Consider the following 21,315-nt stretch of genomic DNA (forward strand, 5'->3'; position numbering starts at 1 on the left):
TAAAGCGTAGATTTAAATCAGGATTTTTGCTACCGTGTTCTTTAACGAACAATAACGCTTATTACGTGTAAGACATGTGAGCCGGTCCAGGTGTGGATCAATGCTAACTAAATAATGGGAAAAATATTTGTAATTTTAATTGATAAAATTTTGTGTTTAAATGAAATTACATTATTTTAGTGTATTTTATCATATTTTCTTTTTTTATAAAATTAGGAATAAAAAAAAGAGCGAAGGAGAGAGATTGTAAAAATATACCAAAACGACGTAATTTCATTAAAAATAACATAATTTTGTGTCATTTAAAATAAAAATATTTTTCCCATAAATAATAAATAGTTAAAGAAAAAGGTTATACTTACAACCTATTTTCGTTTACAATCTCTTACCAAGATATGATTGTAAGAAGTTGTAAATAAAAATAGATTGTAAGAATAACCTCCTTATAGTTAAATACTATATTCTTATTAAATAATTGTTTATATAATTGTGTATAAAGTATATAAACAGTTTTGATTTCAAAAGAGTAAGTTTTATATTAAGAATCCTGTTGAATAATGGATACAAATAATATTTATATTTTTATTGAATTATTTAATTAAAAATATTAAATATGTTTTAAATTTTCAAGATGTTAAATAAAAATAAAAATAACGCTTATTACTGTTGAGGTAATTAAATTCTGGAAAAGGCCCATATAAAAAGACAAAAAAGAAAAAGAAAAAAGTAAATTCCATGATTAGATGTCTTATTTTCAGGTACAATAAGATTCTAAGACTTTTTCGTGGTAGGCCTTGTAGTATTATCCTAAAACATGAATCACTTGGCCATGCCGGTTCAGAAGACATAAGTACACTGTGTGTCAATCTAATATTCCACTATAATTAAAGCTACGGTTCGTTAAAAAACAACAGCCTATTAGGAACTCCCTACAATTTAAACTAAATTTTTTTTATTGAGTTGATTGGTCTATATAAGGACACTATAGGAGGCAATCAAAAACCAACAAGTGCAGCCATTAGGAACTTCCTTTACAATATGGCTCCCCAAGAATCTCTGCTACACAAACCTAGAAAACCCCTTTCCAAAACATTCTGGTTAATCCTCTCGGTAGCAGCTGTCCTAAGCTCAACAGCCCTTATTGCTTCTTATCTCATCAAACCCACCTCCTTGCTTCACCACCATGTCTGTGAACATGCAATAGACACAACATCCTGCTTAGCACATGTCTCAGAAGTAGCTCAAGGTCAAATCTTGACCACCACAAAATACCAAAAATTCAATTTACTCAAATCCTTCCTAATGAAGTCCACTTCACACATTCAGAAAGCTATGGACACAGCCAAAGCTATCAAACTCAGGACTAACAGTCCGAGGGAGAAAGCAGCTTTGCATGACTGTGAGCAGCTTATGGACATGTCCATGGATAGAGTTTGGGACTCTATGATGGCTCTAACAAAAGAGACCACTGCTTCGCTGCAAGATGCACACTCATGGCTAAGCGGTGTGCTCACAAACCATGTCACTTGCATGGATGAGTTAGAGGGGTCAGCTAGGGCCCTGATGGAGGCTGAGCTCGAGAACTTGATATCCAGAGCGAGAACCTCTCTGGCCTTGCTTGTTGCGGTTTTGCCTCAAAATCCAAAGGGTGAACAACTCATTGATGAACCATTAAATGGAAACTTTCCTTCGTGGGTGACAAGTAAAGCTCGGAGGCTTTTGGAGTCTTCGGCTGGGGGTGTCGAGGCCAATGTTGTGGTAGCTAAGGATGGAAGCGGCAAGTTCAAGACAGTGGCTGAGGCTGTGGCATCCGTACCCGACAATGGTAAGACAAGGTACGTTATCTATGTGAAAAAGGGAACGTACAAAGAGAATGTTGATATTGGTAAGACGAAGAAGAATGTGATGCTAGTGGGGGATGGCATGGATGCAACAATTATCACCGGCAACTTGAATTATGTGGATGGAACAGGCACCTTTCGCACTGCCACTGTTGGTACGGATCTTCCTTAACTCATCGTTTGTCTTTCCTATTTTTTCCTTTTGTCTTAGCAACTTGTTCCTCCTTGGTCTTGGCATTTAGCACCTAGAGATTTATTTTTTCAATAGTTGTTACAATTTAAATTTATAATATTTTAATTATATTATTATATATGGATCCTTATATATCTTAATCCCTTGAATTACGCTGAATTGACTGCAGCTCTTGAAAATCCCCTCTTAAGTTCAATGATGACTCCTAACAGATTTTTATAATACAAATTAATTTGACTCTTAAAATGATATAGAAATACTAATTATTTGAAAGAGAGACAAGACAAGAGAATCTAGATACAACGTATCGTATTAGTACAAAAATAAAAAAGTAGGAGCATTGAGCTTTTTCCTTTTTGCTGTTAATTTTTTCTCTCCGTAGCTAGAACTACAACTAGAGTGTGTAACAAAATTATTAAGGCTTGGTAGGGTACATTCGTTAATGGGTTTAGGGCCTTTTAAACATAACATTAAGCTCATAATAATGTGGCTTTGCAGCTGCGAATGGTGATGGGTTTATAGCCCAGGACATGTGGTTCCAAAACACAGCAGGCCCAGTGAAGCACCAGGCAGTGGCTTTGCGCGTGAGCGCTGATCAATCGGTGATAAATCGCTGCTGCATTGACGCCTATCAAGACACTCTCTACGCTCACAGCTTGAGGCAATTCTACCGTGACTCCTTCATCACCGGCACCATTGACTTCATCTTTGGAGACGCATCCGTTGTGTTCCAGAACTGCAACCTGGTGGCCCGAAAGCCCATGAGTAAACAGAGCAACATGGTCACGGCCCAAGGACGAGTAGATCCAAACCAAAATTCAGGAACTTCGATTCAGCAATGTCAACTAACATCAAGCTCGGATCTCAAGCCCGTCGTGGGTCCCGTTAAAACTTATCTAGGCCGCCCATGGCAGAATTACTCGAGAACCGTTGTGATGCAGTCTTCAATAGATAGCCATATCGACCCAGCAGGATGGTCTCCATGGAATGATGCCAGTAGCAGCTTTTTGACAACGTTGTATTATGGAGAGTATATGAACAGTGGTCCAGGTGCTGGTACCAGCAAAAGAGTGAATTGGCCTGGTTACCATGTCATTACAAGTGCTGCCGAGGCTAGCAAGTTCACAGTAACGCAGCTCATCCAAGGTAATGTTTGGTTGAAGAACACTGGTGTCACCTTCATTGAGGGCCTCTAGAATAAAAATAAAAAGAGCAAGTGGGTTTTGCAGCAATTAAAATAAAAATCAAGTGCTATATATATAGCCTATATGGCAGATTGAGGTTCTGACTGCACTGGCCATGTAATGCATCATATCTGAAAAATAAACTCTTCCAATATAACCCATCTGCTTCCTTGTTTTTCTCTGCGGAAATATTAATTTAGTGTTGGTAAATTATTTTATAATTATTAATAAGAATATGAATTACAAATCTATTCATAAAATATAAGAAATATTAACAGAATTTAAAAACAAAACATACACCCCCACACACACACACATATATATATATATATAGGGATTAATATTTCTCATGTTGTAGAAAATAATTTTATCTCCTACACACACATAAAAATGTATGAGGCCTATGTGAAGAGAAGAGAGAAAAAGAAAATAAGATCTCACACACTTTTATATATGTGTAAGAGATAAAATTGGCCCCACACACTTTTTATGATTGTGTAGGAGATAAAATTACCTCATAGAGCATAAGAAACTATAATGCCATATATATGAGTTATATTTATCTTATGTTGTAGAAAAATAGATATTTCATGTTATGTAAATAAAATTACAAGTATGACCCACATGTAAGAAGAGAGAAAAAAAATAGATGTGGGACCACCTCCACTTTGTGTGTATAGGAAGCTTGTTTATCTTATGCAACATAAGATAAATATAACCCTCTATATATATTATCATTTCTCAAGCTGCTTCAGATAACTTTATCTTCGGCTACTAAATCATAATCCTACAAAGATGGATCAATGGTGATAAAGGAAGAGAGAGAAAAAGGATATCATAATCGTTCAAAGTTGAATCAATTAATATAAGAAAATAAATAAACAAAACAATGTAATTTTTTGGTGGATGGAGATAAATATATCTCAAATAGCTTGAGAAATATGTCTCTTTTATATATATATATATATATATATATATATATATATATGTTGTTGCTTTTTCTGCAGCTGCTGCAGAGAGTTGTTGTCTGGAACTGAGACAACAAAATGGGCCCCACTGCTTTTAAAAAAAAGATCCGCATGTGTATCCTGAGTTGCTGTATGTGCAGCCTATGATGCACGGACACGGGACACAAGACACGACACGCCGACACGATAATTCTAAAAAATGTCATATTTGGACACGTTGGGACACGTTTTGATATTAAATAAAAATTTTAATATATATAATATAATTTATATTTCATACATATAAAAGTCCATAATAAGTCATATAACCAATCAAATATTTAAATTTCATAACATAAATATAAATATAAATAATTTTTCGTACTTTGTTAATTTTTCATGTCAAATTTCATAACAGAAAAAAATCAATTTATAAATTATTTCTTTTATATGTAGTTAACAAAATAAAATTAAGATTTTTTTAAAAAAATGTGTCCGAGCGTGTCCTAGCGTTGATTGCGTGTCCGAAAAAGTTGACCGCGTGTCGAAAAAACATGTCGGAACGTGTCGGAGAGTTGACCGCGTGTCCTTAAATGTTGACCACGTGTCGAACGCGTGTCCGAACGTGTCCGACGGACACGTGTCCGACACGCAAATTGTCAAAAAATGTTCGTGTTCGTGCTATACTGTGTGCAGCAGCTGCAAAAATAATTTTGCCTGTACATGTATATATGGAAATCATACTCTCTTGGGATAAGAAGCTGATTTTTTTCTATTGAGAGAGCCAAATTAAATTTTTTTGAAGTGTGGGACCCGCACTTGGTTTGTGTCTGCATGAAAAAACATTTAGTGTCTTGTAACATGAGAAAAACATACGCATATATATATATATATATATATATATATATATATATAAGGCTTATCATTTCTTAAGTTGCTTGAGATAACTTTATCTACGATCACTAAATCATAACCGTACAAAGATGCATCAATGTTATAAAGGAAGAGAGAGAAAATAAGAATCATAATCATTCAAAGGTGAATCAATTAATATAAAGAAATAAAAAAATAAAACGACGTAGTTTTGGGCTGACCGGAGATAAATATATCTCAAGCAACCTGAGAAATATATTTCTTATATATATATATGGAGAATGTTATATTTACAAACTTTTTGTTTAGAAACTACACTAAGTATGACCGGTCATACTTCAATCAAGAGTGTATGACCGGTAATTTGTAAAAATATTTTGTAAATGGATCCTTCTCATATATATATATAAATATTTTTACATCCACTTGAAATAAGCTTATCTCAAGCTATCCCTTTTAACTATCTGCTACGGGTAGTAAATAATTATTACATTAAAGTTGCTTTTTTTCTCTCTCCTCAGTCACTTTTCAAAACTTGTCTGTTGACGAAGAGAAAAAAACAATTTTAATATTATAACTATGTACTACTTGTAGTACATAATTAAAGGGTAGCTTGAGATAAGCTTACCTTAAGTGGCTTGAGAAATATTTTCCCAAATATATATATATATATATGGGGTAAATATTTGTACAGCCACTTTAGATAAAGTTATCTACAGTTATCCAAAAACTACGTCGTTTTGATTAATAAAGGGTATTTCAGTAATTTTAGATGAATTAATGAAAGGTGTTTCTATAATTTTGTTTATTTTTTTATCATATGCATTTTAATGAAACATCTTTCATTAATTCATCTAAAATTATATAAACACCCTTCATTAATCAAAACGACGTAATTTTTGGGGTAGCTGTAGATAACCTTATCTAAAGTGGCTGTAGAAATATTTTTAGAAATATTTTTTCCTATATATATATATATATATATATATATATATATATATATTATATCTATGGTTTAAATTTACTTTAGATAACTTTATCTAATGTGCATCAAACACATATAAAAAAGTGTGTGGAACCCTTTTTTCTCTCTCTCTATTTTCTTCTCATGAGTCCACATGAGTTCTACCCACTTTTTTGTGTATTTATGTGAATATTAGATAAAATTATCTAAAATAATTTTAGAAATTTTATACCCTATATATATAACCCTAATTTTACACCAATACAATATGCACAATTATTTCAGTAAAAACTTATAAATTCACTTATATTTACTTGTAATAAATGCATCATACTTTAACTTATAACCTTATAGTTGGTCAGATGCATAGATCTTGAATCTAGACCCAGGAAAACAGAAGAAGATAAGAGTTTATTTATTTATTTATTTTTTTGTTCATTCCTTTCTTTGTGATGGAGTCGTTTTCATCATGTTTGACTTTTGGATTGTAATGTTTTAAAGAAAATATTTTTAAAATATTTTGAGAAGCGATTATAATTATTATCATTTTAATCTTACTATTTTTATTACTTGATTGATTATCATTTGATCAATTTGAAATCAACTGTTAAAAAATGGAAAAAACCAATTGCCATTAATTTTAAATTAATCCAACGGAAACCAATCACGTAATAAAAACAATAAAATTAAAATAGTAATAAATATAATATTTTCCTTATTTTGAGACTACTTTTGTTATCCCTTTTACAATGTGGAAGAATATAATTGAGTTTCATAGCGGATTAAGTTGGCATTATGATTTGGAAGCTGTATGCCTGCAAAGTCTTCGTATAATTGATATGCGTCTAACATATGGAGATTTCTAAGTAAAAGAAGCAAGGAATTAATCATAAATGTGTGAAAATAAGCTCATAAATGCAAGAAATATTGATTATTCCTTCTCAATCATTCTCTCACTCAATTTATGCATTTTGATAGTAGGAAACACCAAGTGAAAGAGAGAAGTTGAAATTGCATAGTCTTGCGCAAAAAATGGCGCGATCCGCGTGATTTTGGCAAATTACTTTCTGTTTGTCCGCGTGGATTTGGCGCTGATCGAGAAGGCGTAATGAATGCAATCCTTGATTTGTGGAGTCGCGAATTTGGCGCTGATCGCGCAGGCGTCATGAATGCAGTCCTTGATTTGTGGAGTCGCGAATTTGGCACTGATCGCGCGGGCGTCATGAATGCATTCCTTGATTTGTGGAGTTTGATTAAAAGTGAAATTTAATCAAATTAGTGAGAGGATTATGACCTGATTGATTGATGGAATTATGAGAAAAATGGAAATTTAATCAGAATTAATTCAAGGATTATGACCTGATTGAGTAGCTGGCTATATAAAGGAAGCAGAAACTCTAAAACAAAATCATCTTTTGGCAAGGAGAAATTGGAGAGGAAGCTCTCGGTGACTGAAGATTCAAGACTTCTTCTTCTTCTTCCGGTTTACATTTTCATGAACTCTTTCTCATTATTTAAACTGTCAGACATAACTCTTTTAATATTGTCAGACATAACCTTGATGTGAACTCCTTGTAGTTTGGTTAGTTTTTACATTTAATTATTTCAATTACATTTATTTTACTTTGTTCTTCATCTTTAATTCTTCTAGAATTGATCACTCGATTATGATTGCGAGGGTTAGGGTTCGCGATAGGGATATTGGGATTCTAATTCCTGACAAAGGGTAAAATAACAGTTCATGTATGCACTAGGGATAGGCTATATGAACTGCAAACGTGAAAAATTCACTGGGTTAAAAGATTAACTTGAAAAGAGATTTATAAGGAATTAGGATTCTAATAGGGTTAATAAAGTTAAGATCACTAAGGGATTATGGCTTAACTAATTAATTAATAGATGGTGAATTGTTTGATCAATTGGGTAATTAAATATAAACATTAATCAATATTACAAGGTGAGGATCGGAAATGTGTTGGAGTCCTTTACTGCAATAGCTTTCTACATATTTTCTCAACTCTCACATTTGCTTTAAGTTTTCAACTTCTCTTGAATTGTTCATAAATTATTAAATAATTCACAATTGTTACAAACACCATTACTTTCAAATCAACTCTTGTTCATCCATTCTTAAAAGGAACAATTAATTGATATTCGACCCAATCCCTGTGAAGAAGATACTCTACTCACTTTTTATTACTTGATACGATCGGTGCACTTACCGATTTTTCACAACAATAATATACCAAAGAATCTCTCTGGCATGATATTCTCTATATTTGTAGCATAGCTTTTTAAAGCATCTTAATTAAAAGAAGGAAATGATTTGTAGTGTCAAAGATTTTCTAATTTGTAGAGCCAACGGGGCGCATTTCAATCCTGGGAAATCAAGAAAGAGATGTACAAGGGCTCTGTCTCGCAAATTACAACTGGAAACGTGCCTCCAACCATTCTGTCAGATATGCCAACAAAGCAAATGATTTTATTTTATTTTTGGTAAAGAAAGCAAATGAAGTTGAGTACTATAGGTTGATACGCTTTTTCTTATTATATATATAAAAAATGCTTACCAATAACGCAAAATGTCAACAATTATCATTATTTGTGTGACTTTCACATAAGCCATGATTTTCTTTTCCAAGCAATTATCAAATTAGAACTTACAAGTTGAATTCACTAAATTGCTCTATTTGTATATATAAAATATGATAATATTATTTTTCATGTTATGTGATATAATTTATCTCATATAATGTAATATATAAAAAGTAGTCAAAATTCACTTATTTTTTCTCTTTTTTTTTTCTTAATAAATTTTACCTACTTTTTATACGATGCATGAAACAAACTATCTCTTCATAAAATATACATAAATCGCATAAACGAGTAAATGACTTCTGAAGTGCTTGGGTGAGTTGAGATCCAGCAGAAAAGTTCTTCGGTGACTCACTGATTTTTTATTATTATTATTTTTAAAAAAATTGAAAAGCCTTTTTTTGGTATTGTTGCTGTTGGCAGCAGATAAATATCCTAAAAAGCTAGGATTTTGTGCAAGCTATAGAAAATAACAAGTGACTCATAATGGAATGAAATCAAACATATGACTCCATTATTTGATTAGTTTAATGAGATAGAATCATGTCATTCCTTTATTAACCCCCAATTTAATATTAACTAAAAAAATAAAATTGGGGCCCTTGAGTGGCAAGGGAAGGAATATGAGTCCATTGTAAGGGTGTTCGCGGTCTGGATTGGATCGGTTTTGGAAACAAAAATCATCCGATCCAATCCCTTCAGTTTGATCATATAATCATCTATTCGGTTTTGATTTTTTTCAAATCCGATCCAATCTAATTCAATTTTTTTCAGTTTGGATTGGATCGGTTTTCGGTTTTTTAAAAATCCTAAAATTTATTTCATGATTATTGTGCAAATAACATCTTTTGTATATATTGTTTTTGAAATTATTTTTTTTTTGAAATACAAAAGCATTAGTAAACTATAATATAATTTTTTTAATTTTGGCAATGAGATATGAAGCTCTACAAAAATAAAATTTTGTTGATGAGATATGACTAGATTTTTTCTTGGGTTTAGTTGATGGGTTAATGGGTCTTGGGTTTAGAAATTTTTTGGTTATGATTAGGAAAATACCCAAGTAGGTAGAGGAAAATTAATATATTGGATCGGTTTTCATCAACCCATCCAAAAACCGATCCAATCTAATTAAAATTTACAGTTTTTAATCGGTTTTCGATTTTCGGTTTTTCGGTTCGGTCACCGCGGTTTGAATCGGTTTGGATCGGTTGATGAACACCCCTAGTCCATTGGCATTCTACCCATTCTAGTTCCATTCTACCCATTCCCATTCTAGTTCCTTTTTTTTATAACTCTAATGAGTTAAAATTAATTTTATATAATATTTTTCCCTAATTTAATTATGGGAAAATTCATTTATATTCAAATAAACAGTGTAATTCACAATAGTTTAAAAAATAATATTGAAATATGTCAAAAGAAAAAAGTATAAGTAAATAAACAAAAAAAACGTTAATAACAAATGTATCAACTGGATTAGTAATTGTAGCTTCTTGTTTTCACGATTTTAACCTTGTGAGATGGAAATTTACCTTGGAGGAATGAGAATATATTTTTATTTTATTTTTGGTTTTTCTAAAAATGAGAGGACACATGTAAAGAGAAGCTAAACTAAGTGGTAACTAAACATATATCTCTGAGGGTGACAGTGGCATGCCAGACCAAGAAGGATGGTGTTATGTAAATTGTTACCAGAAATACTAACCATCTAATATCAAGAGTAAAGAACAAGGATTGAAAATTTTAATACTTGATGATAATGAGGCCGGTGTTATAAATAGTATCTTTAACATTGTCTACAAAGAAATATTTTAAAGATTAATAGAGTTGATTTGGTTCTGCAGAATTATAAGTATACAGATTTTTGATATGTGTTTAATTTATCTCTTCAATGATTACTGTTGATTGACACTTAATTCAAACAAATTTTTTTTGATACAATTTTTTTATTAATATAGCAAGGTGTTGATATCTTTTCTCAGTTTCGTATTTATTTAGTCTTCATGTTAAGCAGAAAATTTAATTTTTTTCTTCATGTGTTTTAATTGATTTTATTTTGTAATATTATTGAATCAATGAGAAGTATTGAAGACTAATGTAGAGGAGAAGATTTATTTTCTTCTTTATTCACCATTTTTTTCAACGCGTATGATTTGTTGCTTCTAACTTAATTAATATTTCTTATATAATGTTTTAACCCTTATTTTTTTTCACACATAGTTAATTTGGACTTTTTTTAGTTGCTACAACAATTTAATATTTTAAGTTGCATGTTTGGGAACATCCTAAGTAATTTATGTTTTTTTTCTTCTTTTGCTTTTGTAGGGCCGAGTGCTGGATATCTTATTGTTGATGAATCACATCAACTATTGGTAATTGTTCTGAATAGTATTAAGCGCATGAACTTTGACTCATTTTTTGATTATTTCTCTTTGATAGGATAATATGCGTATCATCACAGTTGCTACTGTATGAATTGATGTACATGAAGATACTCAATTATTGATTACATAATTATATTTGATTTGCATAAGAATTGATGCTTCTTAATTGCAAAATTTTATTTGTGATTTATACTTATAAAAATTTATACGAATATTATAACTTTTTCAACTCTCAAAATAACATAAAATAATGACCTTTTTTTTTTTAAATTAACCCACGACAATCACTACAAAAGTTTTGATCTATTTCCCCGTGCACAGATAATGCACTAATTGATAATAGATATACTAACCATCTAATATCTCTCTCCGTAGGTCGACGAGACACGTCGATTCCAAACGTGGGTGTAGTAATAATAAATGACCCACTAATTCAAGACAAACACTGAAATAAGGTCTCTCCCTGTCCATGGGCCATGGCATCCGATATTTAAGAGAATTACAACATTTTGCATCTGAGAGAGAGAAGAAACAAAAAGTAAAAACAAGATAGGAAGACCCCCGCATTACTAGCTCGAACAACCAACCGATCACCACATCAACCTATAAAGTACAAACATCACCTTCGCGTGCGTAATGGACACCTCTTTTCTCAATAAACCAACCCCATCAACCCATTATTAAATTACTAGGTATTCTAAAGTCTTATCTTTAACCTAAACTCCCTCTTCTCTCTCTCTCAAATGGTATTCTCCTCCTCCTCCTCTTAGAAACAAACCCTCTATTCTCTCTTTCAACCTTCACCATCAATAAATATCTCAAAATTTCTCAATCCCGTTTGTTCTTTCCTTCATTTGATTTTGTATTCCAAATCTTTTTACTGAATTTCCGCGTGCCATTTGGATTTCTCTGCAAGTAGTCCGTAATGCAAACACGAAACAAGAAAAACAGAGGCTTTGCATGTGTCAGCATTTCCTCTTAAGAAGTTTCGGAATGATGATGAATGGAGCCCAGAACAATGGTTGGAAGTGAAGAAAAACCGGCTTCACCGTTTCAATATTTTTTCTAGATCCTTTGTCATCATAATCTTCTTGAGGTACCATGGCATTATTATTATTATTTTTTTTTTTGAAACTCTAATCCAATATTTCTTTGACAGTTTTGAAACTAAAATCTTCACATTAACATGGCAATAAAACCTTCTTTGTATTATCTACCAAAAAAAAAAAAAAAACTTCTATGTATTTAATAATCAGATACCAATTTTCATTGACAGACTAGTAAAGAAAAGGAGGTTCCTAAATCAGATGCAATGAAGCCTTAGCTGATACTCTACCCCTTTTTTGAATTGAGCATTGTATATAACACAAATCAATCCCATCTCATCTCAGTGCACCTATTTTGTGACAGGCAAAAGCATTTCCTCCAAAAAATAAAAAATAAAACACATTGTGTCATCCTTACACGGCATCATTGGGCTCGTGATTCCACCATGGCAACCAAGATTAAAGGGATCTGCAAAGGTTTCAAATACATTACCCAAATTTTTGGTAATCTTTCTACCTTTGTACACCTTTATGCAGTAATTTTCCATTCCTTTCTGTTATTTCCTTTTCTTTTTTCTTTTTTGTATTTTTGAGGCTAAGTGTGGAAGTGGGTGTTGTAGTTGTGAAGGAGCGGGAGATGGAAATTGGGTATCCGACAGATGTTAAGCATGTGGCTCACATTGGATGGGATGGTCCCTCCGGGACCGGACCCAGTTGGGTATGTCTTTCTTTTGAAACATGTGTACTTTATCTCTCTGTTTTGCAACTATCTAGGATCAAATGTTTCATCATTTTGTCTATTCTTTTTTGTCGTTGGGATTTTTTTAATAAAAATAAAAATAAAAATTGCAGATGAATGAATTTAAAACAGCACCTGATTTTTCAACATCTATTGGTAACTTGAGTGAACGAAGAGACCCCAATTCTGTGGCTATCACCACATCAAGGTCCACCAAAGGTATGCTTTGATTCTCATTTCTCACAAAACAACATTTGATCCGTGTCAAGTTGTGATTTTGGCTTCCAAACGTGATGCTATTACATAATGATATATTGTATTCATGTGCAAGTGTGTAGTCTCCTGAGCCTGAATAATCCAACAGAAGGACCTTTCACGGGTCTACTAGTAGTGAGAGAATATGTATCTGATTATTATTGCTTCTCTTTAATATCTTTTAGATACTTTGTGAGGCTTGCAAAAACTATCTAGATTCCTTGCCCCCGTGGTAAGAGTTTGGCGGTTCTGTCACAAGCAAACTCATCCACAAGGAGGGGGAATGTTCTGGCTCTTGGCTTTACAATTAACAGTTTAACACCGATTTAAGTGAACCACGCCAGTGTTTTATTAAACAGAGTGGTTTGATTATATTAAATTTAGGGCATCTCATCTCAGTCTCACCCAAAATAATAAAATAAAGCAGATAATTGCACCACAATGCTTGATAAGAATATGGAGTCGTTATATCCATAGCTGACTGTAATGGCAGATTGCTTATATTCTTAGTTTAGATGCATGAGTATGGACCTTGTTTTAAAATTTAAAATTTTTTGTTAGTTATATACTAGTTAGTTGGGAATAATGCAGTCATCACCTTGCAACTGTGTTTATGATAGTATTACTAAAATGATGTGTACTTCTTAGAACCTTCAGTTTGGGAGCCATAGTAGGATAGACGTTTGAAGGCAGCTGTCAGAATCTGGCCAGACCTGTGCTTGAGCTATTATGCCTTTCTTGAAGGGGAGAGTAACCACTTCCTTTTTGGTTCTTGCATATGAATGACCTCTGAAGGGTATATACCATACACAAACGTTGTACTGTGTTCTTGTAAAAAAAATATGTTCAAGGGTGGGTCTAGTGCCTTGTTTGCAGTATATCACTCCTCATAATAGGGCCGAAGCTAGCCGGAAACAAGATAATGAAATCTTCTGTTTCAAAGCTGGGGCTCCATGAATGGAAGTGGCAGTTCTTTATCCTAAGAAATTAATTAATTACACAGTTTTATCTCACATAGGGTGTTTATCTTCATATTGATTTTCTTTTTTTGAAAGTTCATGTTTTTTCCGGTTGTTATATATGACTGTTTTCGGTGTACAATAGCGTTAAATTCTCACGATCATCATGGATGCAACTATGCGAAGTTACACGCAACAATTTACTTTACTTCCATTGATTGCCATTTTTATTTCCTGCAAATTCCAGGGTATGAATCATGGGCAACACAATAAACATATTATATAGTCTTCAATTGTACCTCAAAATAGTAAACCATTAATTTCTATTTTCAATGTCATATTCATTAAATTTCCTTCACTAGGTCAAATATTATGTTTACATTTGTTGTTCAAAATCCCTTACCATAAGTAGGAATTGTATGAAAGTAAATTGGATCTTAGTGGGTTGTCAAAGTGCTACCAATTTGTTCGTTGTTTGGTAATGGAATGCATACTTAATAATAATACCTGAATCCTTTGAACAGATTCTGAAGAGACCAGAGGAAGCCAAACAACACCAAACAATTACCAAGGCAGTCCATCTTCAGGTGCTGCTCATGTTGCTAAGAAGCCCAAGCGGAAAAAGACCAAGTCAACTTCCTCTCCCAAATCCTCATCTGCCTCATCAAGACAGTCGAAAGCAGCAAGTCAAAGGCTATGTATTGCGAGAGAGAACCCAACACCAGTTGCTCAAGTCTAGCAGTTTGAAGACAATGATGAAGTTGGTCCATGGAAAAAGATTTGGCAATGTGAATAGCTAAAACCATGCCCTTATCCTGCCTGGTACACTAGGAAAATAAATAAAATAGAGCAAGCTGTGAAAATTTCCATGGTCTTAGTTAAAATCCCAATTCGTTTAGAGAAAAACCAAATTACTTGCTGACAGGGTGGGAGAAAAACAGTGAAAAAGAATTCTAGGGCGATTGAATTGTGTGCCATTTTTTGGTCTTATGTGAATCATAACTGGACCTTAAATTCATAAGTCGTATTGTCAGTTTTGCATTATTAAAATGAATAGACATGGAAAAAAATATAGTAATCGATGCTCATTCCAACAAGATCAATATGCTTCTAATTTTTCATCTTGAAGTAGAAAGTTCATCAGCGCCCTTTTATGTACTTGAGAATTGAAATGGTTGATATCATAACATAAATTCTCAAAATTGAAAGTTCTTTTATGTACTTGAGAGTTGTAATGGTTTCGTACTTTTATGGATTGAGGCAGGAGGTTGGAACCAGATTAGAGGTGGCAAAGTGGGTGGCCCGGCCCGACCTGTTCCACTCCGCCATCAACCTGCCGAAAAATGAGTTAGCTCGTCCCGTTCCGATTTTGAAAGTGGGCTGAAATACTCAGCCCGTCCTGTTTCGTTTGGCAGGTTGGCCCGTCAGCCCGAGTCTATTTTACACTGACCCGCCTATGCCCACCGTCAACCTGCCAAAAAATGAGCTCGCCCCGCCCCGCCCTGCTTTTGACATGGGTTAAAAAACTCAGCCCGTCTCGCTCCGTTTGGCGGGTTGGCCCGCCGAGCCGAACCCATTTTGCCAGCTCTGAACTAGATCCGTGTGTTTGGATTTATGTATTTAAGATCAAATAAAAAAGTTTTACCAACTTTTTTTACGAACCTAAAAAAATGATTATTTCAATTGTTTCCGAAGACAGCGTTAGTCATTGGTTGAATTGAATGCTACAATTTCAGGTGTATTGGGCTCATACATTCCAGTTTATTTAGTAGTACGCTATGAATTTTTTTTTTTTGGTAAATAGTACGCTATGAATTTATTTATTTTTACATGATCCTATTTCAGTACATTAAAAATAAAATAAAACAGCACCAAAAAGGAGAGAAGTCGTGTGAAGCCCAAGCGGGGATTGTTATGGTATTTTAATAGATGTACTATTTAGGGTGAGTTGTAAAAAAAATTATTAAATTTTAATTTTATGATAAACATAAAGTTATATTAAATATAACCAGTATTGTTTACCAAAAAAAAATAAAAATATAACCAGTATTTTTTTTATCTTAGAATATTTTCTTACACAGTAAATACGAAATTAATCTCTCGAAATACTAAAGATGAAGACCTCTCAACGACATTTTATTTTCTGTTTTTCTACAGAGAACATGCTTTAATTAGGAATTCAAACTCTTTCTACTCATGCTGATATTGGTAAATATAACCAACAATGAGTAAAATATTCTATGGGTATCATATCTAGAAAAAAATGAAGATAGGAACCGAAATAGTGCCTAACTGTAGAGGACCGTGAAATTTTGAAATTTCATACTTCATAGGTAAGGATTTCCTTATTTTGTAAATTAAGATATTATTCCCATTTATCATCAACCAGAACTTCATAACTATCCAGAGAAGAGATTTGTATATGAAAAGAAGCAAAAAAAAGTAAAAAAAGTAAATTGAAGAATTTGATTGTAACTTATGAAATAACATTAAACTACTCAGATAAGAATTATGGGGAAAGAATGAGGGGACACCTTGTGGTTTGGTTTGGTTTGTTAGAATTTGAGCTATTAAATGAAAGTTATTTCCTATTCTTGAAAATTCTTATCTTTCTTTATATGTTGTTAAAAAATCGTTATCACACATAGAGCTTTACTAACTAGAAGTGAGGGCAGCTAAGTGCAAAAATAGAGATTTTAAATGATCGTTAGTCGTTGGCCCCGCCAAATCCATCGCAGGCTTAGAGGTTGAGGTTCCTAATGCGACTTATTCTTCGCTGATATTTCGATTCTCTAAGCACCTCACTTTGTTCCTCTCCACACTCCTTTTTCCTACTCCTCCCTCTGACCATACACCCTGCTTTCCCAATTGTTTCCATTTTCAATTCTTTCAACCTCTCTTAACTCTAACCCTTAACATTTTTTTTTTTTGTTTCTCTCAAGCCCAACCAACAATGAGGCTCAGTCTCCTTTCCATTTCTCATGTCCCATCATCATCCTAATGCATTTGCCAATAAAAAGACATGACAAGTGCATTGATATATCTATCATTATCACTGTCATTAGTGGTGTTGTTATTTTCCTGTGGAATTTATGTGTGTGAGGGTCAAGATCCTGAGGCTCTCCCTCCAGCAGCTGAAAGCTGTAATGGGGTTTACATTTCCTATGACTTCCTTGACAGAAGGAAGGGATTCCCTCGCCTCAAGAACGTTACAGCGCAATCATGGGCCTTCAATGCCACTGCAACATTACTCAACACAGGCTCGGATGTTCTTAGATCATGGAAGTTGTTCATTGGGTTTCAACACGATGAGATTCTAGTCTCAGTTGGTGGAGGTGTTCTGTACGATGGAGGGGAATTCCCTGCTTCAGTTGGAAAAGGCACTCACTTAGTTGGAACTTCTCTTCCTGATTTGGAAACCTCCGTCAACACAGCCCAAGATTTGACCCAAATTCAAGCGCTGATTCAACTTAGTGGCACCCAGTTTGGGGTTAAGCCTCCTGGGATTCCTATGCCGAAAACCATTAAGTTGGTAAATGAAGGATACAAGTGTCCCCAACCAAGTATCCGTAGTGAGTCTTCACACGCATTACTACTACTTTTCCTTTTTTATGTGTTAGTGTTATTCTTGTAGTTCTAACTAGTTAAGTAATATCATGTTCCACAGAAAGTTCCATGTGGGCGTGTTGTAAAAGAGACCCCAAATACAAGTCTGATGTTGAGAAGAACAAATACATGCGACGCCTCAAAGGGGATCTTGTCATATCCTATGACGTTCTTCAAGTGTATGAGAATAACTATATTGTTCAAGTGACCATGGAGAATCATAGCCCGTTGGGACGCTTAGATCGTTGGAACATGACATGGGAGTGGACTAGAGGGGAATTCATAGCCAACATGAGAGGGGCTTTCACGCGTGAGATAGACTACTCGGGTTGTGTCTATGGTCCTGCAGGAGAGCACTACCAGGGCATGGATTTCTCTAAAGTCATCAACTGTCAAAAGAATCCAATAGTTAGTGACTTGCCTCCAGAGAAATCCAATGACACCGAAATTGGAAAAATACCTTTCTGCTGCAGAAATGGCACTCTTTTACCTACCCTTATGGATACAAGCCAATCCAAGTCTGTTTTCCAGATGCAAGTGTTTAAAGTTCCACCTGATGTGAATAGAACATCTCTTCACCCACCAGAGAAGTGGAAAGTAATGGGAATCCTTAACCCGGATTACAAATGTGGGCCACCTTTGAGAGTTGAACCTTCACGATTTCCAGACACTAGGGGACTTGGGGCTTCGGTTATTGCTCTTGGAAGTTGGCAAATAGTTTGCAATATTACCAAGCCAACCAAGAGGAACACTCGCTGCTGTGTCTCTTTCTCTGCTTATTACAATGAGTCTGTTGTACCTTGCAACACATGTGCTTGTGGTTGTAAAAACACTGACCACTGTAATCCGAATGCCCGAGCTTTGCTTCTCCCTGGAGAGGCTCTTCTTGTACCATTTGAGAATAGGACACTTAAGTCGGTTGCTTGGGCCAAATTAAAGCATTTTCGTGTCCCAAGCAAATTACCATGCGCTGACAATTGTGGAGTTAGCATAAATTGGCATGTACTTTCGGATTTCAAAGGTGGGTGGAGTGCTAGAATCACTCTGTTCAATTGGGAGCCTTTCCATTTTGAGAATTGGTTCACTGCACTGCAATTCAAGAAGGCTTCTCTTGGTTATGAGAGAGTGTTTTCCTTCAATGGGACATTCCTTCCTAAACTCAACCACACTATTTTCATGCAAGGATTACCAGGAGCGAACTTTTTGATAGGTATAGACAATAGTACAAACCCAAAGGTGCCTGGAAAACAACAATCTGTTATTTCCTTTACGAAGAAATTCACACCCAACATACAAATAGCAAAAGGAGATGGATTCCCTTCAAAAGTCCTTTTCAATGGAGAAGAGTGTTCTCTTCCTACCCAATTCCCCGTGCGAAGTGGAAACCAACGTAATGTAGATTTATTACACAAAATGTTGTTAGTCTTAGTTTTAGCTTTTACATTGAATCAAATACTGTGTTAGGATGCCAACGTCAAGAGCAGTTCAATTAGACAGCTTTTTTGTTTTGTATGTAGCTTTGTTTCAAATCTCTCTCTTTCTCTCTCCTCTCTGTTTGCATCTCTCTCCAAAGCTAGGTGTGTTATATGCATAGACCAAAAAAAAAAAAAAAATTGTAGAAAGCGGAATCATGCAACTGCAAAAGCAAAAACGGGACGACGAAAGTCAAATACCACAGATAATCACAAACATACATTCACAACAATTCCTATACAAAGCAAGTGATCTAACTTCTAGATTGTCCCTTTACTATAATATATCTATTAGATGGTTTTGCAAATTCTTATGTCACCCATTTGTGAAAATCATCGTGGCATATGCCATTAGGTGTTTCAAAGGGATGAAAATCTGCTGTGGTGTCATTGAAAGCCACCTTAATAGTAAAGTGAGGATACTGATCCTCTTCGAGATGAAGGCAACTAATTACGCCATCTATGATCTTTCTGTATTCATACATGACAGGAGCCTTAATTCCACCTCCAACATAAAAATCAAGTTGTGACAATATCCTTCCTCTATTGCTATTATTGTAATTCATTATTTACCTACCTAGCATTGATTCTACATGTGAAGTTTCTGACTTGTAATCTGATTTATGATATTTAACCCAATGAAAGTATTGAAGCTGCAGGTTCTGTTACTTTTGCTTTCTGATCTACATCAAATTAATAATAGAAAAACAGTGGTGTCAAATTTATTTTGAAGCACTTACTCAAACTTAAGAAGTGGGTCAGTTTGATAACTTCCTTGTTTAAGAGCTATGCTATACAACTACAAAGTATTAAAGTAGAATACCAGAAGATGGTTCAATGGAATATAAATGCTTAACTACACTACAGAAGTAAGATACAAAATCTGTTATATCCCTATATATTATTTTTCTTGTTTGTCCTCTAAAAATTAAGTACATCCAATTAATTGAGGCCCTTGGTATATCAATGCATGGAATTGCAGAAACAATATTTGTAAGAATAAAGCTCCCATATTTAGAAGTCATGCATTATTTTTGTGGAGTTAAGGAAAAACCAAGAAAATTGGTGGCTATTTTGTGCATTGGCATTGGCTATTTTTTTAACATAAATGAGAATTCTTGTTACCCAATTTTCTTAAAATCAATGCTTAAATGCCCTTCATGGTCGCTAGATAGAATTACTACACGGCTTAAATTAACATATATACTTGCAATCGGCTGGGCAAGTGGTTTAGGTATAATAACCCCTAATTGTGGATTTAATTATCGATTAATAACTTTAGAGGAAAGTTATACTTCCAATCTATTTTTATTTATAATTTCTTATAACTATATCTTAACCGTTGATTTCCGATAATCAACGGTTATCATTTATTGCGAATTAATAATTAATTAATAAGTTTGATTTGTGAAAATAATAATCGTTGATTGACGAAAATCAATGGTTAAGATATGGTTGTAAGAGGTTGTAAACGAAAATAAGTGATAAATGTAACCTTCCTCTTATCATAATATTGAAGAATAATTAGAGGGGAAAGTATAAGAAAAAGAAATAAAGAATAATTAGAGAGGAAAGTATAAGAAAAAGAAATAAAGTCAGCTACGGTGAAAAAGGACTTAAGATAACAGTTGAGGGGTAAAAATGTTAGTAGACAAAGTTACCCGAAAGTAAAATATAAATGTGGAAATGTTACCACAAAAATATTGTAAACCAAAGTGTTAAGTTGGAATATGAGTTAAGTGAGCTGGATAGATAAGTTTATATCCATTTAAATTATTTGAACTCACTTAAAGTAAACAAAAATACTCTCTCTTCCCCTCATTTTCTTTCTTCCGTTGACAAAGGCACTCTTCTTCACAAGAAAGCTTGGAAAATTTCCAAAAATCATAGAGAGAGCTAGAGACCTCTAAATCACTTGGATTCAAAGCCAAACTTATGAGAAATTTCGAGAGAAACAATTGGTACAAGTATTTTCGTGTGAGGTTCATTGTAAAGAAAGTTCTTCTTCCCCTAATAAATTTCGTGAGGAACACATTGGTACCCATATTTTCTAATCTAATATTTTGTTCATTTCACTAGAAGTTTAAATCCTATCACATCCACTACTCCAATATTTCTAAAGACTGGGGTCAAATAACAACTATTTATTAACAACAATTTAAAAATAACAAAATAAAATAAATAAAAACTAACAATCTTAACATTCTCTCCCCCTAAAAATTACTCTTGTCCTCAAGAGTAAATTCAATATCAA

At 33.8% G+C, this 21,315-nt stretch overlaps 3 protein-coding genes across 3 annotated transcripts; all 3 read left to right on the forward strand.

The window, feature by feature from the left end:
• The first annotated feature begins 1,038 nt into the window (after positions 1-1,038).
• LOC133299080 (pectinesterase-like) lies at positions 1,039-3,230 on the forward strand. Its single transcript, XM_061498502.1, has 2 exons — positions 1,039-1,996; positions 2,533-3,230. The coding sequence occupies exons 1-2, from the start codon at positions 1,039-1,041 to the stop codon at positions 3,228-3,230; spliced, it is 1,656 nt and encodes a 551-aa protein (XP_061354486.1).
• An 8,659-nt stretch (positions 3,231-11,889) lies between these two features.
• Positions 11,890-14,735, forward strand: LOC133299013 (CRIB domain-containing protein RIC10-like). Its single transcript, XM_061498400.1, has 5 exons — positions 11,890-12,080; positions 12,395-12,534; positions 12,651-12,748; positions 12,883-12,988; positions 14,508-14,735. Exons 2-5 carry the CDS (start codon positions 12,477-12,479, stop codon positions 14,720-14,722), a joined length of 477 nt encoding a protein of 158 aa, XP_061354384.1. The 5' UTR covers positions 11,890-12,080; positions 12,395-12,476; the 3' UTR covers positions 14,723-14,735.
• A 2,270-nt stretch (positions 14,736-17,005) lies between these two features.
• Positions 17,006-19,053, forward strand: LOC133299194 (COBRA-like protein 10). Its single transcript, XM_061498634.1, has 2 exons — positions 17,006-17,555; positions 17,651-19,053. Exons 1-2 carry the CDS (start codon positions 17,006-17,008, stop codon positions 19,051-19,053), a joined length of 1,953 nt encoding a protein of 650 aa, XP_061354618.1.
• Positions 19,054-21,315: the final 2,262 nt, after the last annotated feature.

The sequence above is a fragment of the Gastrolobium bilobum genome, unplaced genomic scaffold (assembly GCF_033153095.1).
Source record: "Gastrolobium bilobum isolate Gb01-03AN ecotype WA unplaced genomic scaffold, APGP_CSIRO_Gbil_v1 utg500, whole genome shotgun sequence".
Taxonomy (NCBI): Eukaryota; Viridiplantae; Streptophyta; class Magnoliopsida; order Fabales; family Fabaceae; genus Gastrolobium; species Gastrolobium bilobum.